General features: G+C 41.6%; 1 protein-coding gene across 2 annotated transcripts; it reads right to left on the bottom strand.

Annotated features, from left to right (window-relative positions):
* Nucleotides 1-1,769: 1,769 nt before the first annotated feature.
* On the bottom strand, nt 1,770-16,984 carry mfsd14a2 (major facilitator superfamily domain containing 14A2). Of its 2 annotated transcripts, none has more exons than XM_062403929.1 (12): nt 16,735-16,984; nt 13,347-13,436; nt 10,857-10,919; nt 10,005-10,132; nt 9,649-9,763; nt 9,248-9,466; nt 8,620-8,733; nt 7,584-7,655; nt 7,003-7,115; nt 5,653-5,750; nt 5,129-5,286; nt 1,770-5,020 (listed from the first exon to the last, which is right to left on the bottom strand). In XM_062403929.1, the coding sequence occupies exons 1-12, from the start codon at nt 16,816-16,818 to the stop codon at nt 4,808-4,810; spliced, it is 1,467 nt and encodes a 488-aa protein (XP_062259913.1). In that variant the 5' UTR covers nt 16,819-16,984; the 3' UTR covers nt 1,770-4,807. The 2 variants fall into 2 exon arrangements, with proteins under 2 accessions (XP_062259913.1, XP_062259911.1); XM_062403927.1 differs by having other exon boundaries at nt 13,347-13,442.
* Between the last annotated feature and the right edge of the window lie 334 nt (nt 16,985-17,318).

Here is a 17,318-nt window from a genome sequence, read left to right on the forward strand (position 1 = left end):
TTTATACCCAGGTTAGAAAACCAGTTGGCCACTTTAACCCGGGGTATAGTCTTGGGAGGGGGTCATTTATTGGTCTGCTGCAACCTGCTGTTTGTTGATGTGTCACTGGAGGCCACAAATCCAAGCGCTCCCTCTTCTCTTTCGAAGTAGATGAAGGTAATATCATAGTTTGAAATGGGGGGTGCGTGTTTCTTACACTGTTCCATTCTCCCTCAGTAGCTGCAGGACTGTCGCTGCTCAATAAGAGACACGGCTGTGCTGATGAGTCCATTGAAAGTAAATCCACCACAGTGCCTGTTAGAACGCTGGTGAGGAAACAATATGGATTATGGTAAAGAGTCTTATCATCATCTCCTCTGTCCCAGGTTAAGACCACATAACACCTGCTGCTCCACTTGGACGCTTTTGCGCACATCATCATATTCCAGCAGAGAGAGAGAGAGAGAGAGAGAGAGAGAGAGAGAGAGAGAGAGAGAGAGAGAGAGAGAGAGAGAGAGAGAGAGAGAGAGCGGGGAAGAGAGGGTTTAGGATTATTCTCTACAGGTAGAAGGAAATGTTGAGAGAGAGAGAGAAAGTGATGAGTAAGCACCTTGGCTCTCACGCAGGGGTCATTTCAGCACATGGGGAAAAAAAGAGAGATGACTGGGGAGTAATGAGCTTGGTTTTATAAAGTTCTCCTGCTGCAGAGACATGAAAATATAAAAAAGAGCAATGTCAAGGTAAACAACCAACAGAAAAGTAACAGTTTATAAATGATTGATTAACAAATCCTCGATAAATGTATTCAAATTAAGATTATCTGAATAGTTACACACTGAGGATAGTGGAGCCTCGGCAATCTACAGGCAACAGTTCAGAATATAATTCTATTAAATTGTTATAGTGACATAAAACATGTGAAAACCTTTGTGCAGACAGAATATAGATGTTTAAATAAATTAAAAACTAAACTATTAGTTACACAGCTGATCAATCATCATGAAACAATCTGAGGTACACAATATGACAGCAGCTGCATTAAAGAATATGAATAAGTCTTGTTATGTGATTAACGACCTTCATCTTGTAAACACTTGTCCAGTGGTAACCATTTATTTAACTATTATATCAGTAAGTATATGAAAGACCTCACTTAAATCCAGTTGGGATGTAGATAATATTTCCTAATGATAGTTAATGGATTATTTAACGTGAGCTGCAGCAGAAAAATGTTCTACAAAATCTCTACTTCATATGAAGGTTCACCGCCTCCGACAGGCTCAAGAATATATCTCAGAATTATTATAATTTTTTGAGGTAAGTGAAATCAATGCTTTTTTGTTCAGACTTCTTTAAGACCTGCAGATTCCCTGGACCGACGCCCGCATGTGGTTTTAATAAAGAAAGGCTCAGAGCACAGAAAGTAAATGAGCTTACGTCTGTGCATTAATAGCGGCTGAGTGTATTGTTGACAGTGTGTAGGTAGTAAAAGGCACTAGAGCCACAGTAGATCTCAGAAAGTGGCGGATTACTGTACAACCAACAGAAGAAGTTGGAGAATGAAACTAAAAGTCTGGTGTAATGAGCAGTGAGTAAAAGCCAAAAGGATTCTGTCTATAGTTTGAAATAAAAGAGGGTTTAGCAGCCGTTAGATTTAGGATTAGAATCCTTGTTTAAACTACAGCACTGCAAGGATTATTATTGGGTTACTGCTGACACACCCTTCTGCTCTCACATCAACATATGGTGCACCCCCCCTCCCCCAACACCCACAAAGGCAGACGCAAACATTTCATTGTACAATAAACCTTTAATAAATAGTTTGTCATTAGTTTCCCATATTTACATAATAACCACCATTTACTTATGTTGCCATACTCATTTCTTGGCTAAATTTAGGCACACAGAGAGAGGGGGGGTTCAGGCCACAGACCACGTTGTACTAAAAACAGGAGTGGCTAGCAGGTAAGTTGAGAAATAGATCATAATTGCACCAAACAACCAAATAGGCCGAGAGGCGGCCGTCTCCTTGAGCGATTAAATATATACATTTACTGTACGTACAGGTGACTTTTGTACATTTGCAGTCATCTGCGTGGGGCTGGTGCAGAATCTTACCAATTCATGAAGGATCTGAATTTACTGTGTTGGTCCAAGAAATGATGCATTCAAAAAGAAAAGAAAATGAGAATGATATTCGAAGGTTAAATCAAGAGCTTCTGGTTAGGTAACAACCCCTCTGAAAGAATACAAACTATGCGACAGGTGAGTGGAGACCTCGAGGGCGCAGCGTGGTCAACGTGTGCAGCTTGGATTCAGACATTCAGTGACTCTGAGCTGATCCAATGTAACTAACCAAGATGAAATGTTATCAAGTGAAGACCGAGACTGGAGACGCAGACAGAGACGTTTGGTTAATCACCATCTAGCCACGAATATTACTCAATTTGTATGAAGTTTTAAAAGTATAAAAATCAGCCAAAGAAAATTAAGACATGAGAAGCAAATAAACAGTCACACACACACACACAGTATGAAAAAAAGCAAACCAAAAAAAAATTTGGCACAAAACACATGATGCACATTTCACTTCAGAGATGTTAAGCAGCCGAGAAAAAAACACCGTTAGCTACGACTTCACCAGATCAGGACGTCATTTGGTTGTTTTAAATGCACTTAGGGGCATTTTCAAATTTACTGTTAAAAACTGTGACAGGAACAATTTATGATTTGTTAACAGTCTGTGATCAAAGGGGAACACAGCGTCACTGGTGTGAAAGCACCGGAGAACCAGACGCAGCCGAGATCAGCTGGTTACAGAGCTGCAGCTCGACCTGGGGCGAGGAAAGTGAAGACAGCAGTAGCAGACACCATGACTCAGAGCAGAAAGGTAATAAAACCAATTCTAATCATGGAAACTATCAGACACCGAATGTGGCAGAGGTTTCCTTTTTAATGTTTCTAAAATTCTGATTTGATTGATATCTATAGATGACAAATGGGAACATTTGTGATGATCCAAGTCCTAGCATGAAAGTTATAACTTGAAAATGTTAAGGATTTTCATCTGAAGATTTAAGAACTAATAGTTTATGGTCTACTGGAGGATGAGAAGGACGAATCGATTTTTTAAGCTGAGGTTAAAGTGGTTATATAATTATTTAATGTCATTTTGTGTTGTTTTTCTGAGTGGTTTAATGTGATGAATACTTATATATATTTTAGCAGTTTGCTTTAGATTTAAGTGTGTATATGTGAGATAAAAATGTATAAAAGAGAAAATGGTTGTTTAATTTTTAACCTAAAATGAAAAATAACTCAAAAACAAATTCTGCAGCTGACACATCTGCCAATACTGAAGCAGCTTTTCTTTCCCTCGCCTGCAGGAGGCGCTCTGCGTTCCTGCATCTACTGATCTCAACTGCCAGTGTCCTACAGGTGGTGCATGTTGACAGTGAGCCAACAGCGCCACCTGGTGGAGAATCTGCAGTCTGTTGAACGCGGATGTCAGAGTTTCACATGTTTAAGTTTCTACCACGTCAGCAACAGGTCGAGAGATCTAAAATTTCGGGGATAATATGAAACCGTTCGTATCCGGTCACCTCACTCCAAATCTTTGTCCATTACATCACAAACTCCATTACAGATATTGATATTTGTCCATATTAACAGTCAGTGCCAACACTGACGTGCTGATAGCTTTGCTCCAGAAGCTTCATAAATAAACCTTCACCCTGTCGGCAACAAAACATCAGCAAACGAAGTAACAGGAAGGACGTGAAACCAAAACGGATTTAAAAATGTGTAACGGCTCCGATGGGAGCGATAGCGTATGATTACAGAGCCTCCTCAGACCTCGGTCTTCATACAGGTTACGTAATATCTATATATTTATATATCTTAAGTCACTTCAAGGCAACATTTGTTTCTTGAATAAAAATGTGAAGCACAACTAGCCTTCAGTTCAAATGAGAAAAATATACAACCCAAACTGTACTACTAATCTAGAGAATGGCAAGTAAACATTGAAAAAAAGTGTTTCAGCTAATAAAGTGGTCTCAGTTGCACACTCCCGTCTGTAAGAAGAGTGACAATTCAACAAAGTCTGGTCTTACGAAGCTTTATCTAAGTGAACTGGTTGACCCGTCCTATCTGAGACTTGGCCCCTCCAACGCTGCCCTGCAGAGGCTCCTCCCTCAGGTGTACAGTTACTGTGCTCCCCCGCTGCGAGCGCTCAGAGGAAGAACCGTGTTCCCTTCTTGGAGCTGTGCTGACCTCAGAACAGGAGTTAACTCGTGTGAGACCGAGATTGAAGCGTCCGACTAACTGTTTGTTGCGCTTCTGTCGGAACAAACAAACAGAGTAGACGCTTCGCTGGCTACAGGAGGAATAAGAGGAATCAAACAGGGATTTAGTAACTTACGCTCTAAACCAAATCACTTCCCTTCTGTTCTTTACCAGTAGGGGGCGAGCTGCTGTATGCTCCACTCATTTTATAGAAACCAAAGAGTCCAGCTCAACCAAGTCACACACACACACACCTTTCCACTGCAGCCCAAAAATAATAAACTCAACACACTCTCTCCGTGCAGGGTCGCTAGAGAGTCCTCAATGTACCCTGCTTTTAAAACACAGAAGGGCTGCTAGGGAACAAGTGCCCACTTTTGTGCCGTGGACACAAACACAGACACTTGCACCTCTGAGCGGCACTCAGGTCTGATGTGTGCCTGAGGTGCGAGCGTGTCCATGTGGGAAAATGTGTGTGTCTGTTCATTTGTGCAGGGGTTTTGGGGGCGGAGTGAGGGTGTCAGCCCCTCCTTAGCTGAGGTTATACGCTGCTGTCCTCCAGCAGAGGCTCCTTGCCCTCTGCCCCGCTGCCCTGGGGGCTGTGGGAGTGACTCTGTGCACCGTTGCTGTGCTTCTTGTAGGCGCCGGGTCTCGCGCCGGGTCCCGTGTGTTCTGGGATAAACAGGGCGACCAGCAGAGACAGCAGAACTGAGCATGCACCAAAGAGGAAGGGAGGCCCGGGGATGATGGAACTCTGCAGAGGAGGCAAACATATTTAGTTCAGCACAGCTACAGTATCTGCAACATATTCTTTGTATTGTGTAAACGACCCAAATGCCATTTTATCCCCATTGATAATCACCTCATCAGTGGGGTTGGCCATGTTGAGTTTGCCCCCTTTCTCATTGCCGTCTGAGTCAGTCAGCTCCACGTGGAACAGGTAGAAGACGAACCCGTAAAGCGCAGGACCCAAACCGTTACAGAGGCCCCGGATCCCGGTGATCATCCCCTGGACGACACCTACACACAGACACATGCAAACACAAGATAATGAAGAACGAGTTCTGGAGTGATACTTTTCTATAGTTTGGATTAGCAGACATGTGTTTGCGATGGCAATCTGACATTCTGATGTCCTCAAGAAGTGTAAGTCATTGCAATGTGTGTTCCACGTCTGTTTGTTGGTATGTCAAGATAGACTTTTGACCTGAAAAAGCTTTTGGGTTTGTCCTGTTCAATATTTATTACCATCTTAACTAATTCCTTACCAATTACATAAACCAGGAGAAAACTATTTTACCCTCAATCTGAGACTTTGAACATGTGTAGTTATTGTATCACAGGCAGCACAACAAATAAATTCAAACAACCAGTTTCGAGACTCACCTTGTTGGTCTGGATCTGCGTTACGGGACACGATGGCGCTGATGGCAGGGAAAGTGATGCTGGACATGGCTGCTAAGGCTCCTGCAGCCCACATCATCCTACAAACAACAACATGCGCATGTTAAAGATACAAACAAAAAGTAGTTTCAACCCCCAATTTTGATCATGCATATTCCTGAAGGAGAGTTAAAAAATTGCTCTCTCTCTGTGTGTGTGTGTGTGAGAGAGTGAGTGAGTGAGTGAGTGAGTGAGTGAGTGAGTGAGTGAGTGAGTGAGTGAGTGAGTGAGTGAGTGAGTGAGTGAGTGAGTGAGTGAGTGAGTGAGTGAGTGAGTGAGTGAGTGAGTGAGTGAGTGAGTGAGTGAGTGAGTGTTCCCTTCTGTCTGGATTCTGTCCAGCAGTAAGAGATTCTGGCACCTTCAACAATCCTGTGCTTGCCCCCATTTAACCGGCATGACCTCCTTTGTCTGCCAACTGTGGCTCGTTAAATGACCCCACCTGACTTCATTAAGCCTCTGGCAGAAAGTCTCTGGCAATTAAAATACCTCTCTAATCACAAGTCAGACGTGACAGTCGCGTTACCTAACTTACTAACATACAAAAAATGTAGGTACACAGAATTCAATTGAGGGCAAAAAATAAATGAGATAGTGGGATAGCCTGAACCAGTTTATTTGCCCACCTACTTTTCAAAACTTAAATAGATAAATTTAAAAAACGAGGAGAAAAAAAGGAAACGAGAAAAGTGTATATTTCCCACTTCAGGAGAAATTATACTGATGATGTGTTGGCACAATTAAAGTTAAATCACTATATTTGATGCCTTTTTAAGAGTCTGAACTATCAGATTATAGAATCACCAACTCGTTGAAGTAACTGATTAACTCTGATTTGCTCCCCTCTAGTGGTCTATTAAGGTATAACAACAACAGTGAGACAAGCGCAAAGGGGTTCAGGTCTAGAAACAGCATTAAAACAGTTTTTTGATAACTGTCAAATTCAAATCTGTACAAGTTTACTGGAGCCCACGGTTAATTATTGAGCATTCGGTCAAATTATTTTCCATTGGTAGATTTTTAACTTTCATATCCCGTTTCAGGTTTGTTGTAATATAGGAAAACGCTACAGAGCCATGTTCAGGATAAATGTCCAGGGTTTGACTTGAGTTGAATGAAGCAACACAGGACTGTGGTTTTGCATCATGTTACAGGAAGTGCCTAGTCACCTTAGATGAACTTCCTCCTTCATTTGAGATGACATTTAAGGTACAAAAAAACTATTCCTTGATTAAACCTTACAATGTAACCACTTCCTATGTAATATAAAGAGGAGTGTGTGTGTGTGTTACTGACCAGGGCTGAGAGCCGAAGCCGTACCACGCCAGCTGGAGGATCTGGAAGCCAAGGCCGAGCAGGATCGTGTTCTTATTTCCTATTGAACGCATCAGGATCCCCAACACAACCGTCTGAGGAGACACAGTGAACAGGTTATGTAAGACGGCAACACAGGTGTGTAGTCATGGAGCAAATAGTCTATCAAATTTGCCCGTCATTCATGACTCTGACAGAGAGCTTGATTTATAGTTGATAGAAACAATAAATGATGGGCAACATTATTTATACTATATTAGTTTTACTAGTTCACCCCATCAAATGTTAAGAGTTGCTGCTTTTCTTTGTCGTCTGTGGTTGTGAAGTGATAACTTTGAAGCAAATAGAGAAATTTGTTTTCTATGTGATTTTATTTTATCTTCTAATTTTTGCATCTGTTGTGGAAAAATGATCTGAGTTCAGTGAATGTCTGAAAGCAGCTTCAGATGATTAATTCATTCCAGAAATGTTTTGATAATTCAATACGGGAAATGCATAATAAAAGAGAGACACAGGATGACTCAGTATCACATCAACAACAACAACAGGATTTTCTCCAGTACCTGAGCTATTATTGAGAGAATCCCCACTACAGCGATGAAGGCAGCCACTGTCTCGGAGGTGAAGCCAATAACCTGAAGGGGGAGAGTGATAAGATAAGACAGGTTAGGACATGATTGTGCACGAAAAGACAAGAAACAAATGATCCTCAAAAACAAAATTAAAGAAAGGGGATTGTTTGCACCTTTTTGTGAACACTTGCTGAATCTAACAACAAAGAGTGTATTTTTCCTCTGTGGCGTATTTGGGTCAAATATGTTGACCTTCATTTCCTGCTATAAAAAGGTAGCAGCAGGGACAGAGCAGCTTGTGTGAGGTGTTTATAAAATGTGACCAGGAACAGGGAGAGATGTACATTAAAGAGCATTTTGGCAACATGCAAACACGAGGGTGTGGTGAGGAATGTTCGCTAGAGCAACTTTAACAACCTTTTGAAGATGGTCTTTAAAACCAAAGCATCAGACTTGCCAGACTGGTTCAACTGACATTATTTACATAAACTTAGAAGCCCTCAGTTCAGGCAGTTTGGGAAAAAAGGGGTGGTCACACCTTGTCAGTCTATCTCAGAGCGGCCAGCTGCTGCCAGTCTATAAATAAGCATCTGAAACTGTCCATTTCTGGCTACTTGTGTTTTCAGATGCGCTGGTTTTCCTGCGCTAACATTTTGCTGAGACACGTAATGAATTTGCTTGACATATTCAAGGACTGAAAGCGGCTGCTCAGCAAACCTGCAGATCTAATCTCAAAGCGATGTAAGGGAAAGTGTGTGTTCGACAAATTTTAGCAAGTTGTCCGAGGCCTTTCACCGAGCTCATCAGTTGTGTTGTAAGCTTTATATTAGAAACATTAAAGGTTAAAGTATTAACGTTTACTGTCACACATTATAATGTCCTCTTTAAGGAACCATAACTTCATGGAGTATGGAGTATACCATGGGCAGACACATGTGGTAGCAGGTTCTCTCAACATGTCTGAACAATGTTAGTCTTTGCAATCCAATCATTTCTGTGGCCTTCCTGGTTGGAAGCAGAGTTTTACCTGTCGCAGATAGAGGAAGAAGCTGGAGTATTGGCCGGCCTCAGGGAGGTAGGAGAGAAACACTGTGATACAGATGAGCAGCACCGTGGAGTCCTGGCCCACTTTACGCAGAGACTGGATGAGAGAAAAGCAAGAAAAATTTGTCGCAAGAATTTAAAACATGAATATTTTGGCTTTTCTTATGTGCTGACAGAACCATGCTCCCTTATTTCATAAGCTGAACAGCAACAACATCATCCCCAACTGTTAGGTTAGGTATGGACATAAAAACTTTGATTTACATTACTCTTTATTTATGTTTATCTTCAAATGCAATGGGCTATGCTGATTGAGCTTGAAGCTTGATCTGATCATAAATTGACAGCTCAAAGTAAATGTGTGAATGGACCAAAGAAGGGCTTTCCACAATTATATGGAGTATCCAGGCAGTGGAGAAAAAGTAACCAGCTCAGGTGGTACAGGGACATCCCAGAGAAAACTGTGTGACCTCTTAAACATCTCAATGTAATTATAACATCATATAGTGATAGCTTTTCTGACATTGAGAGACATATCTGTGAGCAGCTAACATGGGAATCAACTGCTGAATGTCTAAAACTTAAAATGACCGACTCTTGTTTTTACTCACAGCAAAGGGGTCTGCCTGTTCCCAGGAGATCGGTGCCCCCCACGAGGCTGGCCTCATCTTCTCTGGCAGCGACTCTGGCACCGCCACTAGGATGAAGCAGATGTCGAGCAGGGCGATGGCCGTGGCGAGGATCACCACCAAGGTGTCTCCGTAGGTCACAGACAGGTAGGCTCCAATGGCCGGACTGGTAACCAGGCTGGCTGCAAAGGTCGCGGATACCTGGAGGGAGAGGAGAGCAGAGATGAGGTGAACAAAACATGAGGGATCAGTGTTTCCTTTCATCAGAAGGTTCTTCATTAACTGTTTTGGTCTCTATTGGGAAGTGTTATAAATACTGATCTAATTATTAAGTGGTTATGTTTAACAGAATGGTGATCAGTGTTTCTCCGCCATCAATTTACCAAACCGTATGCTGTGCTCCGCTCATGCTCCTGCGTGATATCGGCCACGTAGGCAAAGATCACAGAGAAGGTGACGGCGAAGACGCCGGACATGGAGATGACGGCAAAGTACCACCTGAAAGAAAGGGAATTGGCTCATCAGCACAAACACAATAAACTAAGCCAAACCTCTACTGTACTTCAGTAAAAGCAGCAGATATTTAACTATGGATTACAACAGGGTTAAAGCTTCTAATATCAAGTTTCTAATATAGCTAATATATAACCTGTATAACGATTATTTGGTAACATTGTATGCACATGGACTGATTCTATTAAACTGAAAACAGAGGAAAAGTCTTGGTGTTAGCACTAACCATGGGCTGATCTTCATCAGTGGAATGGGAGCACATGTGAAGAAGACTGTTAGCAGCAGGAAAGACTTGCGTCCCCATACATCTGACAATGCACCAATCAGAGGAGCACTCAGAAATGATAGTAGACCCTGGAAGGGACAGAGAGAGAGATGGAGGAGGACTTGGGATTAACTCTACAAAGAATGTTTCAGAGAAGAGAGTATTTGTTGAACCCAAAACTGAATTGATAACTGGAGAGAAGATCACACGTAAACTGTAGACAGCGCAACAGTTGTGCTCACAAAAACAATTAGTGAATCTAAAATAATTATACAAGATTTCTTTAGACACTCTCTCCTTCCTGAATAATGTGTTTCAGATGTAAATTTCTGAGTCTAGCTGACTGACTAACAATGGTTACGCAACAGCCTCAGGGTTTTAACATGTAACTAAGCTAGTATCAAGCAGGACGACACTAAACACTAAAGAGCTCACATATTCAGAGAACCTGCCATGGGAAAATAAAAACAAGACAAATACCCTGTGCTAAAGAAGGATTGACAACTGACATGGAATGCACCAAATAAAGTAGGATCTTAATATTGAATTAATCCACAAAAGACATTAAGGTGGAAAAAGTACATTATTGCTTATGTATTCCTTTCTTGTTAAGTCTAAAGTGCAGGAAAGTGTTTAAGTCAATACCACAGAAAGTGTTTACTTGCAGTAGATTGAAAAGATACGATAGGTAGAAAAACCTGAGATTACAAATAAGCACAACTGTTGCAATTCTGTAAATTCTGCACATGTTCTCGTTATAATGGCGTCATGAGTGACAGAGAACTGAAACAGGTTTTTACTGTTGTCTCTTACCTTGACGCCATGAATAAGCCCATTCATCAGGAATGTGTGTTGGGGGAATGTTTCGTGTAATACCTGGAGAACAAACACAGATAGAACCACATGAAACCCTTTATCCACACAGTCTGCATCAGGTTTCAAACTGTGACCTAAATTGGTTGTTTACTTTCGAAGGTTAAACAAGTAAGACAGCACTGAGCATAAATCTTTTAATCAAACAAATGACAGAGGTTAGAAATTAAGAAATAAAACAATAGATTATATCACTTCGGCCTGAGACAGAAAACTAGACGGTGCACATTTTCACTGAGATGACGAAATACAAATATTGTTTTACACAGGGCTTTGACCCACATGTTGAGAACTGGCATGTAAACTGAGTGACATGCTACACACACACTGGAGATAAACATGATGGACATGTTCATTTCAAAGAACCAAAACGTTCCCATACTGCCGACCTACATGTTTTATCACAGATCGGCAGGTTTCTATTTTGGAGTTGTTTCTCCCTGAACATCTCTCATACTCTTTGGTCAGAAATGTGACGTGTCATGAACTCCCTAAATTTTTTTCCCAGTGGCCTCCCTCCAGCCAATCACAACTGGAACTAAAAATATGTTTTCAGCCCAGGGCCTGGATTCTCACAGAACAGAAACGGGTTGAGCGTCATGCTCAACCCGTTTCTGGTGAGGCACTCACGTTTGTGATGTTTCGTTTATTGTGAGAATGAATAAGTTGTGGTTTTTGAAAACACCCGACAGGATATGGTAGCTTAGATACATGACCTGTTTGGGTGTGTTGCTGTGATGATGCATTTAAACTGTTACCTAATACAATTGTGAAACAGTCAGATGAGTAAAGCCATCGGGACTGGAACGCTAAGACTAAGACTTATCACATTTGACACATCTTCCTTGAATGTCAGGTTATACATTCATGTTACATCATTGGATTTACAGAAATCCATTCAATGATTTAAATTTAGCATTTTCTGTTTTAATTCAATATATTACTGCCGGCTCAAAACGTCTCAGAGAGCCTTACACATACAATCAGCAGGACTACACAGACCTTTACATTTTATTTGTCTAAAATATATACAAGTTTTCTGTTCGCGACCATGTTTAGTTAACTGCTGCTCTTCCACAATAAAAGATGCTTCTATGGTTAAGTATTTCAGGATATTTAAAGCCAGACATGCCATTCCTACATTATTTTTTAACTCTGTGTTAATACATAGGGGAATGGGGTTGTTTAGATTGTTTAAATCCATGGGATGTTCAATTCAAAGTCCACAATGTCCGTGTGCAGCAGGAATTGCATGCAAGTGTCATTGACATTTGTGTAGGGAGATGGAGCCTTTAATTTAAATCAGGACGTGTGAATCTTGACCGAGACTCAACAACAAGGTCTGGTTATTGTTTAGCGGTACAGATGGAGAGCTCATGGCATGGCTGAGAATACCCTCTCTTCCTCTGGGAGTCAGTTACACACACAGACTGTGAATGCTAAATGAAGACTGTTGCTGCTGGATACTAATGAAGCTGTGTGCTCACTGGGAGCATTGAAGCAGTCCCCCTCATTTTCAGGCGCCTTCTGATTAGTCCAAAATGCAAATCCTGCCTCCGCCCAGGGATCTCGAGGGCAACAAAACCCAAGCAATTAATGGTCTACAGTTACACACACACATACAGAACCACCTCTTCAAACAACAGACTGCTGGCAAGTATGCATTACAAAAGCCTGTCTGGTCTACACCATGTGGCTCACAGATGTTTGCTCATCATTTGTTTGAGTCCGAAATTTCAACAAAGTAATTTGCTTTTGTTGATAAGAGCATGGATATAAAATAAAATAAACAATTTTTTATAAATGTAGGAAAAAAAACTGGAAAGATGAAAACTACCAATATACAATAGTTGCTCGTATGAAATCCAACTTGTCATCAGATCTTGCTTAGAGAAAGCAATCACCAGTCTTTTTTTAAATATTGACTGATGATTATCTGATGTAAGCTGTTTCTTAAAGAACAGGTCACATTTTGGACCAAAAAAAAAAAAAACCCTGTCAAAAATACTGTTGGAGTTTCCTGTAGCAAATACATCAACCCGACCAATCTGCAGTGCACTGAGGTGGATGTGTCGCGTGGTTTGCCTGGCATCTGTGCACTGGCCTGACAGAACAAACCAGTGACCCCCATGATAAGCCTTTTCAACAAAGAACTGGTTTTCAGACAATAAAACTGTTTGATGCCCTATTCATATTTCTCAGTCCATTTGAGCCTGGCAGAACATCTGCCAGCACACACGAACCAAAAAAAAAACAACATGTCACCCAGGACCTCGCTCAGTTAATTAGGGATTCAATTATTCATAGACACTGATGGGCCTTGAGTGATTTATTAGGAAATGTAACACGTTGGATATGAATATACAACAAACTTTTATGTCAATTTAGAAAACGGCATGTCTACATGAAAGCGGGTGTAGCCGGGCTTACCGTGAGCATTGGGGTGGTGAGGAGACCCCATGCAAAAAACTCCAGGAAGATGACCACCACGGCATGGTAAACACTAGGCTCACCGATTCCCTGTGGCTGGGCGAAGACAGACACACACACACATAGAAAGAAGGGTGGTTAGCTGACAAGCATCAAAACAAACAACATGCATCAAAGAGCCTGTTAGTGTTGGCACATTAACCTCGAACTGGGGATCTATTTTTAGGCAGTATTGAAATAGATACTAAAGATGGTGGCTGATCCTATGGAACAACCTATAGCTGGGTAAGAGGGTACAGAAGTTGTGAAATGTATTTTATTTACTCCTGACCTTCAGAAGAACTTTCTGTACTGAAGGAAATGCTGATTTGAAATTACAGTACATAGCTTAGCAGACAACAAAAAAACGACTTTACATGTAGATCAAAATTCCAATGTTAACCTAATTAAACCGTCACAGCCGTTAGGACAGAGACATAGGACAGTTACCACCTTGCTTGACAACACACGCCCTGGTTGTAAACAAGATGGAACAACAAGAGTCATAGTTTTTGCAAAATTAGAAGAAAAACACCCAAACTTTAATAGGGTGCGATTGCACATTAAACTCTTTCAGGTTGGGGTTTTAGTACTGACAGAATATCGTTCAATATAATGGACGAAATGGACGTAATGGTGAAAGTCATAATTAGGCTATGCTCTGTATCATGTTAGCAGGAAAATCAGCAACTCATGTAAAACACCATTATCAAATGAATAATGTGATTATGGCCTCTTCAGAATGAGGCCAATAGTCACTCACTCAAAAAGCACAGCGGTCGGACATTAATATGCACATATAGAAATTGCTCATTGCTTAACACCAGCTTAAGGTAAATGTTTGACAAGGGAATTTGCATGATTAACATGAACCTTATTTCTGAGACATTGTAGCCTGATAATTAGAATTGGCTGCCATTTCACTCAATTTGTTCCTCAATAAGATACTCTACATAATAATACAATTCTATTTAAATGGCTGAATACATTTGATACGTGATCTGCAATTCAGACGCCTGGAACCAGTTTGATGGTTCAGTTTTGTTGTAGCACAAGAGCTAATGGAAAATGTGGATGATCAGTTCTAACACTTTTTGTAATGTAATGTAATGTAATGTAATGTAACACTTTAACATGGACATCAGCTATATTACCTAATTCTGAGTACAAAATAAATGCATTGAGAGAGGGTAATTATCAGGATAGAAACCAGGGAGAAGAGAAATTATTCAGTCTAGACATTAAACTAATAAACAAAACAAATGTTAATTCCTTGAAATCATACAGTTTTAAATAGGTACAAAATCTTTGGTGCTATACTTCACTAGGTCACTTTAACCAGAGACCTATATCTGCAAATAGCAAAACACCATCTACAATAGGTTTTATCTCCCTTTCTAGATATAAAATTTGTTGGAGCGAGCATGTAAGACTGAGCACGATGCTTAGCAAGACACACGGCAAGGTGTAATAATTGTGTAGACTGTAGACTAACTTATCCAGGACACAAGCTACTGGTTTAACCACGTGTGGTTTGTAGTTTCCGCATGTGGGGAGAACGAAATAGTACCAGAAACTAGTCTACAGGAACCCCTCCCCTTTTGTTCCATGATAACCAACCATACAGTCACACCACCAGCTTCATGGAGAAAAAGAGGAACAAGTTCCATCGTATGAATGTTGCAACTTCCTCTCTATTGAATGAACACCGAGCCACAATTTTTTTTCCAAATCACATTTTGTTATTGACTAGTGAGCGTCTAAGCCTATTAGATGCAATGGCTGGATGTTGATAGTGAAGTCTTAATGGCTGAGTGGTCAGACCAAGCTGCGGTAACACAGTTGAGCAAAAACAATAATCTGAACTAAGGACCTTGCTGGAGAAGAGCCAGGACGGAGATGCTGACAGACTATCATTAGTGTGACTCCATCATTAGTGTGTGGAGAAAAAAAGGAGAAGTTTCTTGTTCCATTCATTATGTTTACAACTTTGTGTGCCTTCATATGGACATCCAGCATGTTTGACATTTATCTGTCCGACTGATTACATAAGCAACACTGCCACCTCACTACATTTATAACAATCCCATCATACCCACTCACTGCCCACTGCCCAATTTGGGACAATCTCTGCTTCCAACCATCAGAACGATCCACGTCATTACAATCCCTTGCTGTGATATTTAACCAACATTATGCAACGGTCTCATCACTGCTGGGTCACAGGTGTCATTGAACCAGAGAAGGGGGCATACATGTGTCAGGAGCAACAGGCCCAGGCTGATAATTAACCACACATCAGCACCATCACACTGTGAATAACCCAGCACAGGCGGTGCTTAAACAGCACGTCACATTAAACTGCTGATAATAGCTTCAGCAGGGACAGTCTTTGGGTTTTTATTTGCCTGGGATGTTGACTTAAACCCCATGTTTGCTTAATTTTCCCAGGCAAACCCTTTGTAGAATATAACTAATACATCTCATACTGTAGCACTGGTATTTACATTTCTATTTAAGTTGAGCTTCCAAGGTTTGTATAGCTCACAATAACAACTTAAAGCACATTACGTCTATGCAGTATGTCTGTTTTCAGGACGTAGTCAACAACCGGTTAAATAGTCCACTGTGTGTGTATTCTCCTAGTTTAACTGCGGCCTTTTGTTTGCACTGTTTGTTTACTACCTCACTATTTTCCACAGTTATGTAAATTAACTGCACCAACACTGTAATTTCGCAGAAAAGGGTAACATATCCACCATTATGGACGAAGGGTCAGGATGCCGATGCGTTGCCTCTCATACTTTGCAGTATTTGTAAAATATTTGCCTTAAACACGGTCAGTGTATTGGAATAGGATAGAAAAATAACCCCCATCACCGTTCAACACATATGCTAGCGAGCTAACGTTGACCAAGCTGCTGTTTGTGCCTAGTCGTGCCACACGGACATTTTTTTAACCATACCCGACCACATATTACGTGTCCCTATTTAAAAGAGCTGGTTTAAAATTGGATGAAGTTATATTGAGGGTGGCTGGATTATTGTTTACGAGGGAGGTCCGATGGAGAAAAACACAGCTAGCGCGGCTAGCCGAGCTGACGTGTAAACCACCACACAAGCGCAGGCCGCTAACGTCAGCCCATGCTACTTGACGAGTGGCGTTAGCTTAGCGCTTAGCTAGGCGGTCCAAGCTAACGGACCTGCCGGGCACAAACCATCGAACGCCGCCTCTTATTTCTGCGTTTTCTCGACACAAGCGGCGCTGCGGACTAGCTCCGGCGGTCGAGGGGCCGGTGTGGCTCAGTGACAAGCTCGGGCAACGAAGATAAATAAATATTTAACTCACACTTCCTCCATCTTTTATTATAATTTTCTTTGCAAGAAGAATGCTGCGGTTCGGCCGCTTTTTCTTCTTTTTCTCCCCCGTCATTGTTAACTTATGTCCATTCTTGGTGTCAGCGGGTCATCGTCGCGCCTGTTGACGGAGAAAAGAACACAGCGACTGGGCTACTTAGCTGACAACAGCTCGGCAGCTGGCTCCTGGCAACAGCTAGCAGTTAGCAGCGCGCTAACTCAACGACGATTTCTCATCCCCGCCTCACTTCAACGACACTTCCGCAACCAGACATAGCACCCGCCTCTTCAGTGCAACGCCGCTCGGCAATTGGTCGTCCTCTGAACGCGCAAACCCAAACACTGCGGCTGATTGGTTCGGACACCGGACGTCACTGCCAATGATTCGCAAATGGTGACATGTCAACGTCACACCGCGGGTAACAAGAAGGAAACGCCTGATGCGCCGAGTAATGGACAAGTTGTTCTACTTTGTAAACATGTTCGTTCACAACACTGATCTGAGAGAATAACAACACGGAAGAGGAGTGTTGTCTTCATCCCTTTGTGTGTGTGTGTGTGTGTAGAAGATAACTA

This window comes from Platichthys flesus, chromosome 14 (genome assembly GCF_949316205.1).
Source record: "Platichthys flesus chromosome 14, fPlaFle2.1, whole genome shotgun sequence".
NCBI lineage: Eukaryota > Metazoa > Chordata > Actinopteri > Pleuronectiformes > Pleuronectidae > Platichthys > Platichthys flesus.